This window comes from Triticum aestivum, chromosome 2A (assembly GCF_018294505.1).
Source record: "Triticum aestivum cultivar Chinese Spring chromosome 2A, IWGSC CS RefSeq v2.1, whole genome shotgun sequence".
Classification (NCBI taxonomy): Eukaryota; Viridiplantae; Streptophyta; class Magnoliopsida; order Poales; family Poaceae; genus Triticum; species Triticum aestivum.
This window is the reverse complement of record NC_057797.1, coordinates 687,835,341-687,855,195: the sequence shown is the minus strand read 5'-3', so window position 1 is coordinate 687,855,195 and position 19,855 is coordinate 687,835,341. Positions and strand designations below refer to the sequence as shown.

General features: G+C 42.8%; 1 protein-coding gene across 4 annotated transcripts; it reads right to left on the bottom strand.

Moving 5' to 3' along the window:
* Positions 1–15,470: 15,470 nt before the first annotated feature.
* LOC123185948 (putative RNA methyltransferase At5g10620) lies at positions 15,471–18,532 on the bottom strand. Of its 4 annotated transcripts, XR_006493530.1 has the most exons (8): positions 18,330–18,532; positions 18,155–18,195; positions 17,630–17,772; positions 17,290–17,356; positions 17,114–17,191; positions 16,813–16,958; positions 16,482–16,592; positions 15,874–16,012 (listed from the first exon to the last, which is right to left on the bottom strand). XR_006493530.1 is itself a non-coding variant. In XM_044597752.1 (7 exons), exons 1-7 carry the CDS (start codon positions 18,415–18,417, stop codon positions 15,829–15,831), a joined length of 747 nt encoding a protein of 248 aa, XP_044453687.1. In that variant the 5' UTR covers positions 18,418–18,532; the 3' UTR covers positions 15,471–15,828. The 4 variants fall into 4 exon arrangements, 2 of the variants coding, with proteins under 2 accessions (XP_044453687.1, XP_044453688.1); XM_044597752.1 differs by lacking the exon at positions 16,482–16,592 and having other exon boundaries at positions 15,471–16,012; XM_044597753.1 differs by lacking the exon at positions 15,874–16,012 and having other exon boundaries at positions 16,329–16,592.
* Between the last annotated feature and the right edge of the window lie 1,323 nt (positions 18,533–19,855).

The window sequence follows — 19,855 nt, the reverse complement described above, 5'->3', positions numbered from 1 at the left end:
CAAATTGCTGTTTTTTTGCCTATTTCAGTGTTTCGCGGAAAAAGAATATCAAACGGGGTCCAAACGGAATGAAACCTTCGGAAGTTGATTTTTGGAACAAACGTGATCCAGAGGACTTGGAGTGGACGTCAAGCAACCAACGAGGAAGCCACGAGGCAGGGGGCGCGCCTACCCCCCTGGGCGCGCCCTCCACCCTCGTGGGCCCCTCGTGGCTCCACCGACCTACTTCTTCCTCTATATACCTACGTACCCTGAAAACATCGGAGAGCACCACGAAAACCTAATTCCACCGCCGCAACCTTCTGTACCCGTGAGATCCCATCTGGGGCCTTTTCCGGCACTCCGCCGGAGGGGGATTGATCACAGAGGGCTTCTACATCAACACCATAGCCTCTCCGATGATGTGTGAGTAGTTTACCTCAGACCTTCGGGTCCATAGTTATTATCTAGATGGCTTCTTCTCTCTCTTTGGATCTCAATACAAAGTTCTCCTTGATTCTCTTGGAGATCTATTCGATGTAATCTTCTTTTACGGTGTGTTTGTCGAGATCCGATGAATTGTCGGTTTATGATCAAGATTATCTATGAACAATATTTGAATCTTCTCTGAATTATTTTATGTATGATTGGTTTATCTTTGCAATTCTCTTCAAATTATCAGTTTGGTTTGGCCTACAAGATTGATCTTTCTTGCAATGGGAGAAGTGCTTAGCTTTGGGTTCAATCTTGCGGTGCTCGATCCCAGTGACAGTAGGGGAAACGACACATATTGTATTGTTGCCACCGAGGATAAAAAGATGGGGTTTATATCATATTACATGAGTGTATCCCTCTACATCATGTCATCTTGCTTAAAGCGTTACTCCGTTCTTATGAACTTAATACTCTAGATGCATGCTGGATAGCGGTCGATGTGTGGAGTGCTACCTCTTGAGCACTGCGCTGGTTTTCCCTTGAAGAGGAAAGGGTGATGCAGCAAAGTAGCGTAAGTATTTCCCTCAGTTTTTGAGAACCAAGGTATCAATCCAGTAGGAGGCTACGCGTGAGTCCCTCGCACCTACACAAAACAAATAAGTCCTCGCAACCAACGCGGTAAGGGGTTGTCAATCCCTACACGGTCACTTACGAGAGTGAGATCTGATAGATATGATAAGATAATATTTTTGGTATTTTTATGATAAAGATGCAAAGTAAAATAAAAGGCAATGAAAATAACTAAGTGTTGCAAGATTAATATGATGGAAGATAGACCCGGGGGCCATAGGTTTCACTAGTGGCTTCTCTCAAGAGCATAAGTATTTTACAGTGGGTGAAAAAATTACTGTTGAGCAATTGACAGAATTGAGCATAGTTATGAGAATATCTAGGTATGATCATGTATATAGGCATCACGTCCGAGACAAGTAGATCGACTCCTGCCTGCATCTGCTACTATTACTCCACACATCGACCGCTATCCAGCATGCATCTAGAGTATTAAGTTCATAAGAACAGAGTAACGCCTTAAGCAAGATGACATGGTGTAGAGGGATAAATTCATGAAATATGATAAAAAAACCATCTTGTTATCCTCGATGGCAACAATACAATATGTGCCTTGCTGCCCCTACTGTCACTGGGAAAGGACACCGCAAGATTGAACCCAAAGCTAAGCACTTCTCCCATTGCAAGAAAGATCAATCTAGTAGGCCAAACCAAACTGATAATTCAAAGAGACTTGCAAAGATAACCAATCATACATAAAATAATTCAGAGAAGATTCAAATATTGTTCATAGATAAACTTGATCATAAACCCACAATTCATCGGTCTCAACAAACACACCGCAAAAGATGATTACATCGAATAGATCTCCACAAGAGAGGGGGAGAACATTGTATTGAGATCCAAAAAGAGAGAAGAAGCCATCTAGCTAATAACTATGGACCCGAAGGTGTGAGGTAAACTACTCACACATCATCGGAGAGGCTATGGTGTTGATGTAGAAGCCCTCCGTGATCGATGCCCCCTCCGGCGGAGCTCCGGAACAGGCCCCAAGATGGGACCTCATGGATACAGAAAGTTACGGCGGCGGAATTAGGGTTTTGGCTCTGTATCTGATCGTTTGGGGGTACGTAGGTATATATAGGAGGAAGGAGTACGTCGGTGGAGCAACAGGGGGCCCACGAGGGTGGAGGGCGCGCTTGGGGGGGTAGGCATGCCCCCCTAGCTCGTGGCTTCCCTGTTGGTTGCTTGACGTAGGGTCCAAGTCTCCTGGATCTTGTTCATTCCAAAAATCACGTTCCCGAAGGTTTCATTCCGTTTGGACTCCATTTGATATTCTTTTTCTACGAAACTCTGAAATAGGCAAAAAAATAGCAATTCTGGGTTGGGCCTCCGGTTAATAGGTTAGTCCCAAAAATAATATAAAAGTGAATAATAAAGCCCAATAATGTCCAAAATAGAAGATAATATAGCATGGAGCAATCAAAAATTATAGATACGTTGGAGACGTATCAAGCATCCCCAAGCTTAATTCCTGCTCGTCCTCGAGTAGGTAAACGATAAAAATAGAATTTTTGATGCGGAATGCTACTAGGCATAATTTCAATGTAATTCTTCTTAATTGTGGTATGAATATTCAGATCCGAAAGATTCAAGACAAAAGTTTAATATTGACATAAAAATAATAATACTTCAAGCATACTAACTAAGCAATTATGTCTTCTCAAAATAACGTGGCCAAAGAAAGTTGTCCCTACAAAATCATATAGTCTGGCTATGCTCTATCTTCACCACACAAAGTATTTAAATCATGCACAACCCCGATGACAGGCCAAGCAATTGCTTCATACTTTTGACATTCTCAAACTTTTTCAATCTTCACGCAATACATGAGCGTGAGCCATGGACATAACACTATATGTGGAATAGAATGGTGGTTGTGGAGAAGACAAAAAGGGAGAAGATAGTCTCACATCAACTAGGCGTACGGGCTATGGAGATGCCCATCAATAGATATCAATGTGAGTGAGTAGGGATTGCCATGCAACGGATGCACTAGAGCTATAAGTATATGAAAGCTCAACAAAGGAAACTACGTGGGTGTGCATCCAACTCGCTTGCTCATGAAGACCTAGGGCATTTTGAGGAAGCCCATCATTGAAATATGCAAGCCAAGTTCTATAATGAAAAATTCCCACTAGTATATGAAAGTGATATCATAGGAGACTCTCTATCATGAAGATCATGGTGCTACTTTGAAGCACAAGTGTGGTAAAAGGATAGTAGCATTATCCCTTCTCTCTTTTTCTCTCATTTTTTTATTTGGGCCTTTTCTTTTTTTATGGCCTCTTTTTTGGGGCTTCTTTGGCCTCTTTTTATTTTATTTTATTTTCCGTCCGGAGTCTCATCCCGACTTGTGGGGGAATCATAGTCTCCATCATCCTTTCCTCACTGGGACAATGCTCTAATAATGATGATCATCACACTTTTATTTTCTTACAACTCAAGAATTACAACTCGACACTTAGAACAAGATATGACTCGATATGAATGCCTCCGGCGGTGTACCGGGATATGCAATGACTCATGAGTGACATGTATGAAAGAATTATGAACGGTGGCTTTGCCACAAATACAATGTCAACTACATGATCATGCAAAGCAATATGACAATGATGAAGTGTGTCATAATAAACGAAACGGTGGAAAGTTGCATCGCAATATATCTCGGAATGGCTATGGAAATGCCGTGATAGGTAGGTATGGTGGCTGTTTTGAGGAAGGTATATGGTGGGTGTATGATATCGGCGAAAAGTGTGTGGTATTAGAGAGGCTAGCAATGGTGGAAGGAAGAAATGTATGTATGATCCATGGACTCAACCTTAGTCATAAAGAACTCATATACTTATTGCAAAAATTTACAAGTTATGAAAGCAAAATATTACGCGCATGCTCCTAGGGGGATAGATTGGTAGGAAAAGACCATCGCTCGTCCCCGACCTCCACTCATAAGGAAGACAATCAATAAATAAATTATGCTCCGACTTCATCACATAACGGTTCACCATACGTGCATGCTACGGGAATCATAAACTTTAACACAAGTATCTCTCAAATTCACAACTACTCAACTAGCATGACTCTAATATCGCCATCTTTATATCTCAAAACAATCATCAAGCATCAAACTTCTCTTAGTATTCAACACACTCATAAGAAAGTTTTTACTAATCTTGTATACCTAGCATATTAGGATTATTTAAGCAAATTACCATGCTATTTAAGACTCTCAAAATAATCTAAGTGAAGCATGAGATATCAATAGTTTCTATAAAATAAATCCACCATCGTGCTCTAAAAGGTATAAGTGAAGTACTAGAGCAAAACTATATAACTCAAAAGATATAAGTGAAGCACATAGAATATTCTAATAATTTCTGAATCATGTGTGTCTCTCTCAAAAGGTGTGTACAGCAAGGATTATTGTGGCAAACTAACAAATAAATACTCAAATAATACAAGAGCTCCAAGAAAAACATATATCATGTGGTGAATAAAAATATAGCTCCAAGTAAAGTTACCGATGGAAGTAGACGAAAGAGGGGATGCCTTCCGGGGCATCCCCAAGCTTTGGATCTTAGGTGTCCTTAGATTATCTTGGGGGTTCCATGGGAATCCCCAAGCTTAGGATCTTGCCACTCCTTGTTCCATAATCCATCAAATATTTACCCAAAACTTGAAAACTTCACAACACAAAACTTAAAGTAGAAAATCTCGTGAGCTCCGTTAGCGAAAGAAAACAAAACACCACTTCAAGGTACTGTAATGAACTCATTATTTATTTATATTGGTGTTAAACCTAATGTATTCCAACTTCTCTATGGTTTATAAACTATTTTACTAGCCATAGATTCATCAAAATAAGCAAACAACACACGAAAAACAGAATCTGTCAAAAATAGAACAGTCTGTAGTAATCTGTAGCTAACGCAAGATCTGGAACCCCAAAAATTCTAAAATAAACTTCTGGACGTGAGGAATTTATATATTAATCATCTGCAAAAATAATTAACTAAATATAACTTTCCAAATAAAAATGGCAGCAGTTCTCGTGAGCGCTAAAGTTTCTGTTTTTTACAGCAAGATTAACAAGACTTTCCCCAAGTCTTCCCAACGGTTCTACTTGGCACAAACACTAATTAAACACAAAAAACACAACCAAAACAGAGGCTAGATAAATTATTTATTACTAAACAGTGGAAAAAAGCAAGGAATAAAAATAAAATTGGGTTGCCTCCCAACAAGCGCTATCATTTAACGCCCCTAGCTAGGCGTAAAAAGCAAGGATAGATCTATGTATTGCCATCTTTGGTAGGCAATCCATAAGTGGCTCTCATAATAGCTTCATAAGGTAATTTGATTTTATTTCAAGGAAAGTGTTCCATACCTTTCCTTAACGGAAATTGGAATCTAATATTTCCTTCCTTCATATCAATAATTGCACCAATCGTTCTAAGGAAAGGTTTACCAAGAATAATAGGACATGAAGGATTGAAATCTATGTCAAGAACAATAAAATCTACGGGCACATAGTTCCTATTTGCAACAATAAGAACATCATTAATTCTTCACATAGGTTTCTTAATAGTGGAATCGCAAGGTGCAAGTTTAAAGAGCAATCATCAAAATCACGGAAACCTAACAAATCACACAAAGTCTTTGGAATCGTGGAAACACTAGCATCCAAATCACACAAAGCATAGCATTCATGATCTTTAATTTTAATTTTAATAATAGGTTCCCACTCATCATAAAGTTTTTCAGGGATAGAAACTTCCAACTCAAGTTTTTCTTCATAAGATTGCATCAAAGCATCAATGATATGTTTGGTAAAAGCTTTATTTTGACTATAAGCATGTGGAGAATTTAGCATGGATTGCAACAAGGAAATACAATTTATCAAAGAGCAATTATCATAATTAAATTCCTTGAAATCCAAAATAGTAGGTTCATTAACATATGGAGTTTTGATCCCACTTTCATCAAATTTAGCATCAAAATCTAAAAACTCCAAATTTTTGGAATGCCTTCTAGGTAAAGGTGGATCATATTCAGTCCCATCATTATCAAGATTCATATTGCAAAACAAATATTTAATAGGGGACACATCAATAACTTTTAGATCTTTATCTTTATTGTCATGGAAACTAGAAGAACACGCTATTATAAAGGAATCTTTCTTAGCACGCATCCTAGCGGTTCTTTCTTTGCACACATCAATGGAAATTCTCATGGCTTTGAGAGACTCAATGATATCATGCTTAGGTGGAATAGATCTAAGTTTCAAAGAATCAACATCAAGAGAAATTCTATCAACATTCCTAGCCAACTCATCAATCTTAAGCAAATTTTCTTCAATCAAAGCATTGAAATTATTTTGCGAAGTAATAAATTATTTAATATTAGATTAAAAATCAGAGGGAATCTTATTATAATTTCCATAAGAATTGTTGTAGGAATTACCATAATTATTAGAGGAATTACTAGGATAAGGCCTAGGATTAAAGTTTCCTCTATACGCGTTGTTACCAAAATTATTCCTACCAACAAAATTCACATCCATAGATTCATTATTATTCTCAATCAAAGTAGACAAAGGCATATCATTAGGATCAGAAGAAACACTTTTAGTAGCAAATAATTTCATAAGTTCATCCAACTTTCCACTCAAAACATTAATTTCTTCTATCGCATGCACTTTTTATTAGTAGATCTTTCAGTGTGCCATTGAGAATAATTAACCATAATATTATCTAGGAGTTTAGTAGATTCTCCTAAAGTGATTTCCATAAAAGTGCCTCCCGCAGCCGAATCTAAAAGATTTCTAGAAGCAAAATTCGATCCGGCATAAAAAATTTGTATAATCATCCACAAATTCAAACCATGTGTTGGGCAATTACATATCATTAATTTCATTCTCTCCCAAGATTGTGCAACATGTTCATGATCAAGTTGCTTAAATTTCATAATATCGTTTCTAAGAGAGATGGTCTTAGCAGGAGGAAAATACTTAGATATAAAAACATCTTTGCACTTATTCCAAGAATCAATACTATTTTTACACAAAGACGAAAACCAAACTTTAGCACGATCTCTAAGCGAAAAAGGAAATAGCTTCAATTTAACAATATCATTGTCCACATCTTTCTTCTTTTGCATATCACACAAATCAACGAAGCTATTTAGATGGGTAGCGGCATCTTCACTAGGAAGGCCGGAAAACGGAACTTTCATGACAAGATTCAGCAAGGCAGCATTAATTTCACAAGATTCAGCATCGGTAAGAGGAGCAATCGGAGTGCTAATAAAATCATTGTTGTTGGTATTGGTAAAGTCACACAATCTAGTGTTATCTTGAGCCATCGTGACAAGCAAGCAATCCAACACACAAGCAAACGAGGAGCGGGCAAAAAGAGGCAAATAGAGAAAGAGAGGGAGGATAGAGAGAGAGAGGGTGAATAAAACGGCAAGGGTGAAGTGGGGGAGAGGAAAACGATAGGCAAATGGCAAATAATGTAATGCGGGAGATAAGGGTTTGTGATGGGTACTTGGTATGTTGACTTTTGCGTAGACCTCCCCGGCAACGGCGCCAGAAATCCTTCTTGCTACCTCTCGAGCACTGTGTTGGTTTTCCCTTGAAGAGGAAAGGGTGATGCAGCAAAGTAGCGCAAGTATTTCCCTCAGTTTTTGAGAACCAAGGTATCAATCCAGTAGGAGCCTATGCGCGAGTCCCACGCACCTACACAAAACAAATAAATCCTCGCAACCAACGCGATAAGGGGTTGTCAATCCCTACACGGTCACTTACGAGAGTGAGATCTGATAGATATGATAAGGTAATATTTTTGGTATTTTTATGATAAAGATGCAAAGTAAAATAAAACGCAATGAAAATAACTAAGTGTTGGAAGATTAATATGATGGAAGATAGACCCGGGGGCCATAGGTTTCACTAGTGGCTTCTCTCAAGAGCATAAGTATTTTACGGTGGGTGAACAAATTACTGTTGAGCAATTGACAGAATTGAGCATAGTTATGAGAATATCTAGGTATGATCATGTATATAGGCATCACGTCCAAGACAAGTAGACCGACTCCTGCCTGCATCTACTACTATTACTCCACACATCGACCGCTATCCAGCATGCATCTAGAGTATTAAGTTCATAAGAACAGAGTAACGCCTTAAGCAAGATGACATGATGTAGAGGGATAAATTCATGAAATATGATTAAAAACCCATCTTGTCATCCTCAATGGCAACAATACAATATGTGCCTTGCTGCCCCTACTGTCACTGGGAAAGGACACCGCAAGATTGAACCCAAAGCTAAGAACTTCTCACATTGCAAGAAAGATCAATCTAGTAGGCCAAACCAAATAGATAATTCGAAGAGACTTGCAAAGATAACCAATCATATATAAAAGAATCCAGAGAAGATTCAAATATTGTTCATAGATAAACTTGATCATAAACCCACAATTCATCGGTCTCAACAAACAGACCGCAAAAGAAGATTACATCGAATAGATCTCCACAAGAGAGGGGGAGAACATTGTATTGAGATCCAAACAGAGAGAAGAAGCCATCTAGCTAATAACTATGGACCCGAAGGTGTGAGGTAAACTACTCACACATCATCGAAGAGGCTATGGTGTTGATGTAGAAGCCCTCCATAATCGATGCCCCCTCCGGCGGAGCTCCGGAACAGGCCCCAATATGGGATCTCGTGGATACAGAAAGTTACGGTGGTGGAATTAGGGTTTTGGCTCTGTATCTGATCGTTTGGGGGTATGTAGGTATATATAGGAGGAAGGAGTACGTCGGTGGAGCAACAGGGGGCCCACGAGGGTGGAGGGCGCGCCTGGGGAGGGGGGGTAGGCGCGTCCCCCTACCTTGTGGCTTCCCTGTTGGTTGCTTGACGTAGGGTCCAAGTCTCCTGGATCTTGTTCATTCCAAAAATCACGTTCCCGAAGGTTTCATTCCGTTTGGACTCCGTTTGATATTCTTTTTCTATGGAACTCTGAAATAGGCAAAAAAAACATCAATTCTGGGCTAGGCCTCCGGTTAATAGGTTAGTCGCAAAAATAATATAAAAGTGAATAATAAAGCCCAATAATGTCCAAAACATAAGATAATATAGCATGGAGCAATCAAAAATTATAGATACGTTGGAGACGTATCATGGAGTAATAGTAGTAGATGCAGGCAGGAGTCGGTCTACTTGTCACGGACGTGATGCGTATATACATGACCATACCTAGATATTCTTATAACTATGCTCAATTCTATCAATTGCTCGACAGTAATTTGTTCACCCACCGTAATACTTATGCTATCTTGAGAGAATCCACTAGTGAAACCTATGGCCCCCGGGTCTATTTTCCATCATGCAAGTTTCCAATCTATTTTATTTTTCAATCTTTACTTTCAATTTATATCATAAAAATACCAAAAAAATTATCTTATTATTATTATCTCTATCAGATCTCACTCTTGCAAGTGGTCGTGAAGGGATTGACAACCCCTTTATCGCGTTGGTTGCGAGGCTCTTATTTGTTTGTGTAGGTACGAGGTGACTCGCGCGTGGTCTCCTACTGGATTGATACCTTGGTTCTCAAAAACCGAGGGAAATACTTACGCTGATTTGCTGCATCACCCTTTCCTCTTCAAGGGAAAACCAACGCATGCTCAAGAGGTAGCAGCAAGCCCCCCTTTAATCATTTTGATATCGTCCATTTCATTCTTTCTCATGCTTGCATTAGATTTTGCTACTGTAATTGATTCCTCCTATTCTGATGCATAGCCTACTTTTATAACCTGCTTATTGTTACCTACCTACTTATCATAAATTGCTTAGTATAGGTTGGTTAGTGATCCATCAGTGACCCCACCTTGTCCTTGTTGCCCCTGCTTCATCATCGACGACTCGATCAACATGATCGACGGCCAGAGCCCGACACCTCACATCACATCACACCCCTTTTGTTGCTCGACTCTGCAGAGCTACTATCGAGTGCCGAGGGCGATACTTCGTAACGCACTCCTGATGATAATTCTGTAGTGTAGCTATTCGGTCGTGGTCAATGAGGGTGATTCCTTCTTCACCATTCCCGATACGGCTCTGTCGTGCAACCTCTCAAGTGTGGACCTCAAGGGTGATTCCTCCCATGTTCACCTTGATGATTACACCGAGTGGAATCCATCGAAGGTGATTCCTTTGGTTTCCCCCTTGATGTTTGGACACACGATTACCCGGACTTTACTTGAGACCTTTTTTTAAGTCGGGTCGGCCCTGAGGAGTACCCGCGAGTTGATGTGAAAGTCGGGCGGGCCCGTAGAGCACCTGCGAGTTTTCTATGAGGCAAGGTCGGGCATTCTAGGCCCTTGCCGTAAGTCCACGAGACGGGGCGACGGGGTCACATTATCGTGAGTCTCTGCTCATCTCCGCGAGCCCCCAATGCACTAACAGGTTTGGGTATTTGTTCTGAGTTGGCCTTTGGCCTTTATGCACTAACCACCACACGGGAATAGTTATGGGCCTCGGCGTCGTAGTATCAGTTGAAGCTTTGTCAAATGTCTAGTTCAGCATTGCGGCACAGCCTGGTCGGCGCCCCAGTGGAGGTGGCCTGGATCGCCCTGCGTGCAACGACCCGGAGTGCAACAGGCGATGGGCCCAAGACCCCAGAGTGCTTAGGATGTAGATCGGCGGGGACCTCTCTGCTGAGCCTAGGTAGGGATGCGACATGTTGACCTTCCAAGGCCGGGCATTGACTCAGAAAAGTGTGTTCGTCCAGAGTAATCAAGTGTGTCGGGTAACGTGGTGCACCCCTGCAGGGAAGTTATCTATTCAAATACCGTGTCCACAGTAATGGACGTTCAGACTTGTATCCTGATCTATTACAACTAGAACTAGTTACTTGAGACATGAGATGGATATGTTGGCTCCGGGATTGCTTTCTTGCAGGGAGTTGAGGAAGGATCTCTGAGCTTTAATGTTACAGCATGCTTGTTTAATATTAAAATGCTATTCTTTACTCTTCTACATGCTGCAAGATGCTTGGAGCTGCTAGCCTTCGATAGGCTATGCCTTCCCCTCTATTTTGGCATTTTGCAGTTTAGTCCACAGATACAACCCTCCCATTTGATATCAATGCATACTTAGTATAGATCTGATGCTTGCGAGTACTTTGGATGAGTACTCACGGTTGCTTTGCTACCCCTTTTCCCCCTTCTTTCTTCTTTCCGATTGTTACAACCAGTTGGTGGGTCCCTGGAGCCAAATGGCACCGCCGACGGATACTACTACATGGAGGCCGCCGAAGACCAGGAGTAGTTAGGAAGTCCCAGGCAGGAGGCCTTGCCTCTTCGATCATTGTTGTTTTTGTGCTAGCCTTCTTAAGGCAGTCTTGTTTAACTTATGTCTGTACTCAGATATTGTTGCTTCCGTTAACTCTTGTGTATCGAGCTATGTATTCGAGCCCTCGAGGCCTCTGGCTTGTAATATAAAGCTTGTATTATTTTATTTGTGTCTAGAGTTGTGTTGTGATATCTTCCCGTGGGTCCTTGATCTTGATCGTACACATTTGCGTGTATGATTAGTGTACGATCGAATCGGGGCGTCACGTTATCTTTTGGCCACTTATCTCTGGCTACTCATCTCTGGGACTCATCTCGGACGACTTATCATGGGTGACTTATTCATGGCTACTTATTTTTTTCTCTCTCGCCCCCTTTCTGGCGACCCATGGACTCGCTTTATATAACAGCTGAGTCCATGGGGTTACAAGAGACTCCAGGTTATACCCGCAGCCAGAGTCCTGCTCTAAGTGCTTAAAATCCTTCGTTTCTCCCAAGTTGAAAGTCTCCGTCTTGTATTTGGACTCTAGGTATTGTAGCAGGTCGGGTCTCATCGCAGGCCGGGCCAAGGTTGTAGCCCGCCCATTTGTCTCGCTTATATGTCCTGCTTATTATGTCCCGCTCATTTAACCGAGCAAACTTAACTCCATAGATGACTTGTCCTCGAAGATGACTCAAGTCTAGAGATGACTTATCCTCATAAATGACTTAAGTCCAGAGATGACTTATCCTCAGAAATGAGTGAAGTCCATAAATGACTTATCCTCATGAGCCGGGTCTAGCCGCAGGTAACTCCCCTGACAAACCCTGTCAGGGCATGCGGCGGCTATGGGCTTCCCTAGGTCGGCCTAACCGCCCTTAGTACCTCGTGGATTCGCTGCCTCCAATCTTGAAGAACGAGGAGAAGATACAAGGAAGAGGGATAAAAATTAGATGAACACGAAAAAGTAGTAGATTGATTATTCGATTGTGTGTTGTGTTTTCAATCTGAAGGAAATATGCCCTAGAGGCAATAATAAAGTTATTATTTATATTTCCTTATATAATAATAAATGTTTATTATTCATGCTAGAACTGTATTAACCGGAAACTTAGTACATGTGCGAATACATAGACAAACAGAGTGTCACTAGTTTGCCTCTACTTGACTAGCTCGTTGAATCAATAATGGTTATGTTTCCTAACCATGGACATGAGTCATCATTTGATTAATGGGATCACATCATTAGAGAATGATGTGATTGACTTGACCCATCCGTTAGCTTAGCACGATGATCATTTAGTTTGTTGCTATTGCTTTCTCCATAACTATACATGTTCCTATGACTATGAGATCATGCAACTCCCGAATACCGGAGGAACACTTTGTGTGCTACCAAACGTCACAACATAATTGGGTGATTATAAAGGTGCTCTACAGGTGTCTCCTATGGTATTTGTTGAGTTGACATGGATCAAGATTGGGATTTGTCACTCCGATTGTCGGAGAGGTATCTCTGGGCCCTCTTGGTAATGTACATCACTATAAGCCTTGCAAGCAATGTAGCTAATGAGTTAGTTACGGGATGTAGCATTACGGAACGAGTAAAGAGACTTGCCGGTAACGAGATTGAGGTATTGAGATACCACGATCGAATCTCGGGCAAGTAACATACCGATGACAAAGGGAACAATGTATATTGTTATGCGGTTTGACCGATAAAGATCTTCGTAGAATATGTAGGAACCAATATGAGCATCCAGGTTCCGCTATTGGTTATTGACCGGAGACATATCTCGGTCATGTCTACATAGTTCTCGAACTCGTAGGGTTCGCACGCTTAACGTTCGGTGACGATCGGTATTATGAGTTTATGTGTTTTGATGCACCGAAGGTAGTTCGGAGTCCCAGATTTGATCACGGAGATGACGAGGAGTCTCAATGGTCGAGAAATAAAGATCGATATATTGGACGACTATATTCGGACACCGGAAGTGTTCCAGGTTATTTTGAAGAAAACCAGAGTGCCGGAGGGGTTACCGGAACCCCCCGAGGAAGTATTGGGCCTTAGTGGGCCTTAGGGGAGAGAGAGGGCAGCAGCCCAGGAGGTGGCGCGCCCCCCCAAGGGGAGTTCGAATAGGACTAGGGGAGGGGGCGCGGCCCCTCTTTCCCTCTCCCTCTCCCTCTCTTTCCTTCCCCCTTCCTCCTTCCTAGTAGGACTAGGAAAGGATGAATCCTACTCCTACTAGGAGGAGGATTCCTCCTTTCCTTGGGCGCCGCTAGGACCGGCTGGCCTCCCCACTTTCTCCTTTATATACGGGGGCAGGGGTACCCTAGGACACACAAATTGATTGTTCCAAGCCGTGTGCGGTGCCCCCCTCCACCATAATCCACCTCGGTCATATCATAGTGGTGCTTAGGTGAAGCCCTGTTCCGGTAGCAACATCATCACCATCATCACGCCGTCGTGCTGACGAAGCTCTCCCTTGAAGCTCTACTGGATCGTGAGTTCGCGAGACGTCACCGAGCCGAACGTGTGCAGATCGCGGAGGTGCCGTACCTTCGGTGCTGGGATCGCGAAGACGTACGACTACATCAACCGCGTTGTCATAACGCTTCCGCTTACGGTCTACGAGGGTACGTAGGCGATACTCTCCCCTCTCGTTGCTATGCATCACCATGATCTTGCGTGTGCGTAGGAATTTTTTTGAAATTACTGCGTTCCCCAACACAATCGGCCATCACCCCTTATGTATATAATAGGGAAATGGACTTACCGTGCAAGGAAAGGTTAGAATTCGCGTTCAAAACCCTAGTTTGGGTCCAACTCGGAATTCGAACTTTTTAAAACTGTTCGGTTTATAACCTGGCTGCACCTTGCGGGTCACTGTTGAGGCAGGAAATGACCTTCGATGAAAATGTGCCCAAAAGCATATTTACTTGTTTTGACGAGACGAACAACTTTCGTGTTTCACGTTTTTTGATTTGAGGCCATATGCAGGTCCAAATCGCTCGCGTAAAATATGTTATTATTCATGTGTGTCTGGTCTCGTGCGTCATATTTTGCTCACTGCAGGGTCGCGTTGTGCAGGCTCTAACTTTTGCATACAACCTCGGATTGGGATGATTTTTATATACTTAATCATTTCGACGAGACAAAAACAATTCGTGTAGATCAATTTTTCATATGAGGCTGTTTTGGGAGCGTAATCAGCCGAATAGTGTTCTCGATACAAAATCTCGATACTTCGAACACAACTTCGTTCTTAAAGATGAGATCGGATGGCTATGGCCCAAACATCAAAGTTTCTCCTTTTGACGATACGGAACTTTCTCACTTTGGGCACTTTTTCATTTGAGGTCTTCTTAATTATGTTTTTGACCAGCCAAAATCTGGTGCACTTTTGTAGATCTGAAACCCCACACGCGAGGGAGGAACCCCGTCAGAGCGCGCGGCGGCTATGAGCTACCCTAGTTCGACCCGATCGCCCCTAGGGCCTCGATGTTCGCCACCCTGCAACAAGAAGAATGAACGAAGAAAGAGGAAGAAAAAGAACAAGAGATAAAAGTAAAGGTAAAAGGTGGTAGATGATTTTATCGATTGTGTGTTGTTCAATCGGCCGTCACCCCTCATGTATATAAGAGGCGGATGGACTTCCCGTACAAGGAAAGGTTAGAATTCATGTTCAAAACCCTAGTTTGATTCCAACTCGGAATCCGAACTTTCCAAAATTGTTCGGTTTTATAGCCTGGCTGCACCTTGTGGGTCACTTTTGAGATAGTAAACGACCTTCGATGAAAATGCGACCAAAAGCATATTTACTCGTTTTGACGAGACGAACAACTTTTGTGTTGAAATGTTTTTGATTCAATACTATCTTCAGGGCCAAATCGCTTGCACAAAACAGATAATTATTCACGCAACTCATCAGACCTGGTCACATGTGTGTGGCCCGGGCGTCATATTCTGTTAACTCCAGGGTCGCGCTGTGTGGCCTCTAACTTTTGCATAAGACCTTGGATTGGGATGATATTTATATCAAAATCGATCATTTCGGCGGGACGAAGACAATTCGTGTAGATCAGTTTTTCATATGAAGCCATCTTGGGGGCGTCATCAGCCGAATAGTGTTCTGGTTACAAAATCTCAGTACTTCAAACACAATTTCGGCCTTAGAGATGAGATTAGATGGCTATGACCTAGATATCAAAGTTTATCCTTTTGACGATACAGAACTTTCTCACTTTGAGCGCTTTTTCGTTTGAGGCCTTCTTAATTATGTTTTTGACCGTGCCAAAATCTGATGTCAACAATACAGTGTATAAATTTCAGGGATTTAGAGGTGAGGGCTCATTTGCGACGAGCTCTACAACCTCAAGTAGACTTCACTCACACCACCTGGTAGGTTTCTCCTTCCCACTTGTGGCCCGTCTTCTTTTCTCCTCACGCCCTGTTGCGGCTCATCACCGTGCTTACATGTTTGCCTGGACGGCATACTTGCCGGTGTTCTCTGGCTATAACTGAAAGAACCGACACACCACGATCTCGATCAGTCTTACCTTTTGCGTGCTTTCTGCGGTCGCCCAACAATGTGCCATATAACATCGAGTGCTCCTGGCATACATACCTGGGAAGAAGAAAAGAAGAGGGACCACAAGTGAGAAGGAGAAGCCTACCGGGGGGTTCTGGCAAAATATTGCCTATGTGGCGTGGGTCAACGGGCCACGCAACCTAGTCAGACGCGGAAAGGACCCGCGGTGAACGACTTACAAACATATAGGACCTAGATGTGCGTTTTCAAATTTGTAGGACCTACTTGACACACTTGGAATACTTTTAGGTCCGCCAGTGTATTTTACTCTTAAATGAATTGGTTTTCCTAGAATACATTCCGAATTATGAATAATGCACTTCACATCAATTTTTCAAGATAAATACTCTAATTTGATGATAATTGGTGTGGTTGAAATGGTATATAAATTTGATTCTTGCATTATGACACGTTAAATTACAAAATATATATTGGTAAAGACGTGCATTTGCACGTACACGTTTACTAGTCTAACAAAATACTAGAGAAGCAAAAAACCGCCTACAGCGGATCAGGTGGTCGAATTGGGAGGCCGCGCGTGCAAAGAGCACCAGATGATGCCATTGCAACTCAAATCTAGTGATGATACTTCTGTCCTTTGATGATTGTCCACGCCCTGCAAAATTATGACACCGAATGAACAATTGATTGATATCACAATTAGCAGCAAACATTTGCTGGCACTGATAAATATGCGTGCCAACCAAGATTTACCTGTGTTACACCGACGCTGCGTTGATTCTACATGCTATATCACTAGCGTTGACGTGGAAAATTAAGAAAGTATGTTCAAACGCAGAAATGGCATCACTACGTTGCAGAGGCTCGTTGTTCACCTGTAGAGCTGCTCCATTAAAACTATTAAAGCGACTTGGTGGTTCAAAACCAGTGAGGATAGCCTAATTGTTGCATCAGCTCGCTCTCGTACTTGTATTCCAAGACCATATGGCCCGCCAATACAAAATGTGAGCCTTGACGATCCCTAAAACATTTGGACAAACATATTATCAGCGAGTATGTTCTCCCAATATTTTTTCAAACACAAAAAAAAATCTCCCAAGAAATTTTCAGCAGCTTGAACTTTAAAACTAAGTAGTTGGCTACTGAATATCGGATTAACTGAAGTGCAGAGCATACCGTGTTGCCAGCATCCCCAATGAGATCAGCTATCTGCTCAGATATGACATCCTTCCCGTTTTCATCCAACACAACAACCTAATCATGCACACTAACATCAGAACAATTAGACTGCTAGAACCTAATGGATGGGTGAGGTATTTATCAGGTAAATACAAGAAAGCACCGAAACATACAAAATCTTCAGCCTTGAGCTGCTGCATCATAGACGCGTCTTCTGCTTCAATTTGCACCTTAACATCGCTGAAAAGTGGAAACAACAGAATATCAGGGGCCAGCATCAACAATCAAATTCGTCAGGAACAATCAAACAAACAGCAGAATAAGAAGTTCACAGTTTCCAATGAGGTGTAAATTTACCAGTTGAAAGCCAGTCCACCAACAGCAGAAAATCTCACGGTACAGTAAAACAATATAGTGATAGGGAGCATGTACTAGGTAACCATAGAAGAGTGAGAAATAGCCTCTGGGGATGCATTGACCACAATGTTCATAGCATCATACAACATGTCATACCTTGTAAGTTTTGGGTTGGACTTGATAAGGGTGTCCTCAACGTCGCAGTAGTGACCGAGCTTCTCTTTGTACTCTTCAACAAGAAGTTGTGTCCCCTGAGACCTCTTCTTGCCGACTGTCAGCACGCGCATAGGCATTGCTCTCTGCAAACATGGACCAACGGAAACTGAATTTATAAACCTGATTGAACTCATAAATTTGGCCGTTATCTCGGCTATACGGTATGACCCTTTATATGGATGAAAGACAAAGTTCAGAACTATGCATCGGCCGGTGATGAGTCTAATATCTTCAGAGGATATACTGCAGAGTACAGATTGCAGAATATATACACCTCTAATTCTGAAATCATTTTCTTTTTTGCTGTCTTGCTCAATTAAATTCTACTGTGAACTTATGAAGGTAAGTGAGTAAGTCTAGATCTTCGTGCAAGTACCACAGGAGAAACAATTGCACAAAGTGGGTGATTTTTCTTGAGGATAACTGAACTGAAAATTTGCAGAAATTCTTCTCTGAGCTTCTTACCACAGATTGTCCCGTGTATTTGGATCTCCTGCCTCGGGCAGCTGAAGAACAGGGAGCATCAGGCAACGAAAAACAGCATTGGAGGGGGGGAATCAGGAAATGGTGAGAATATTAGGACAGCTCAGATTGAGAGAAGCAGCGAGCAGAGAAATGGTGAAGGGAATTGAGGCTGTACCAGGAGGAGGAGGACGCGCGGGCGCACCCCTGTTCTTGCTGGGGGTGGGGTTGAGTCCGCAGCGGCAGTTCCATGGCAAGACTCCCATGGAGGAGACGGGGGGGAGTGAAGCTCGCGTGGTGGGCGCGGACGACGGGTGGGGTTGGGTTTGCTGGGTGCACGCCGCCGTTCGGCTGGGAAGAAGATGAAAACCCGCAGAGACGTGTTTCTCTGCTTAAAACGTACTTTACGGGAGGAGCCTTCGCGACGACGATGACGTATTTAGGGGTCGATTTCGGTGCTTCCACGGCGCAGGCTCAACACTTTTCACTTGCAAAAATGCTTGTCGACAGATGATGTCCTGCAACTGCATAGGACTGATTGAAACACAATTTACTGAAAGTATTAGTGTTATGACGAGTGCTCAGGCGTCACTAGTCTCGGGTGAATTGACTAGTTTGGTATCTGCAAGACTTGAGATGGCTATGCTAAAAATAAAAGGTTGCTAATGGGAGCATAAAGCATGGCAAATCAATAAAGTAAAGTATGTAGATAATCCTAGTGTATTAGTATTGTGGTCATTGGGTTCTTGCAATTATGTACCTACCAAATGCTTGACGACTACTTACAATGTACGTATGTTCGTGTATGCAAACAAGGTGTTTGATGAAATGTCAACAAGAACCACATCACCTTCCGAAGCCCTGCCACCACCATTGGCCACACACGGTTTGCACGGTAGCGGTATCCGGCGGTGGCGAGGGAGAGCGGCTGGAGAAGAAATACCCTAGGAGATGAATCCCGGCGCTGCCGGTGTTCGCCCGCCCCACCGTGTGAGTGTGACGCCGGGCAGTAAACCGGGGACAGGTTAGGAATTTTCTGTTGGAAATATTAGCACTTTTCCGATTAGACTAATCCACGAGTAAACAGTAAGCATGGTATAAAAGGTATGCATCTCATAGCTATACCTAAGCATACTAGCACGTACAGAACATAGAAGCGAACCATCTATGAGCAGCACATATACGGCTAGCACAAGTACGAGTAAACGAGGGATGAACAGATCATACCCTCCGGTTGGCCAGGCCAACGCGGCGGCGGCAACAGCTGCCTCAGCGTCATTCGTGGCCTTCTTCTTGGCGGTGGCGTCATCGGCCATGGAGTCGATACAGGGGAGGTAGTGGAAGCAGAGGTGGACGGAGTTGGGGACGGATCGGGAGCAGTCGCGTCGAGACGCTCCCCAAAAACCTTATTGTCGTTCTCCCGGGCAGGATCTCGAATGACAGGGTTCCGGAACCTGCTCTCCCGACCAGCCGTGCACACGATCGTCGGGGCCCATGACCGAGTCGACACACTCCCGGGAAGGGAGTCGTTATTCCCGGAGAAGGGTCGCACACCCGCGAACGAAGTCGACGAATCTCGGGAACGCAAGTCAGCCCACAGTCCAACGTCTCGGATAGTGGCCCCACCTATTAGCGACTCGTTAATTAATCCCTTCATTACCGCAACCCGCGGCGGAGGAGAAGCGCGTGTGTACCACTCCTCTT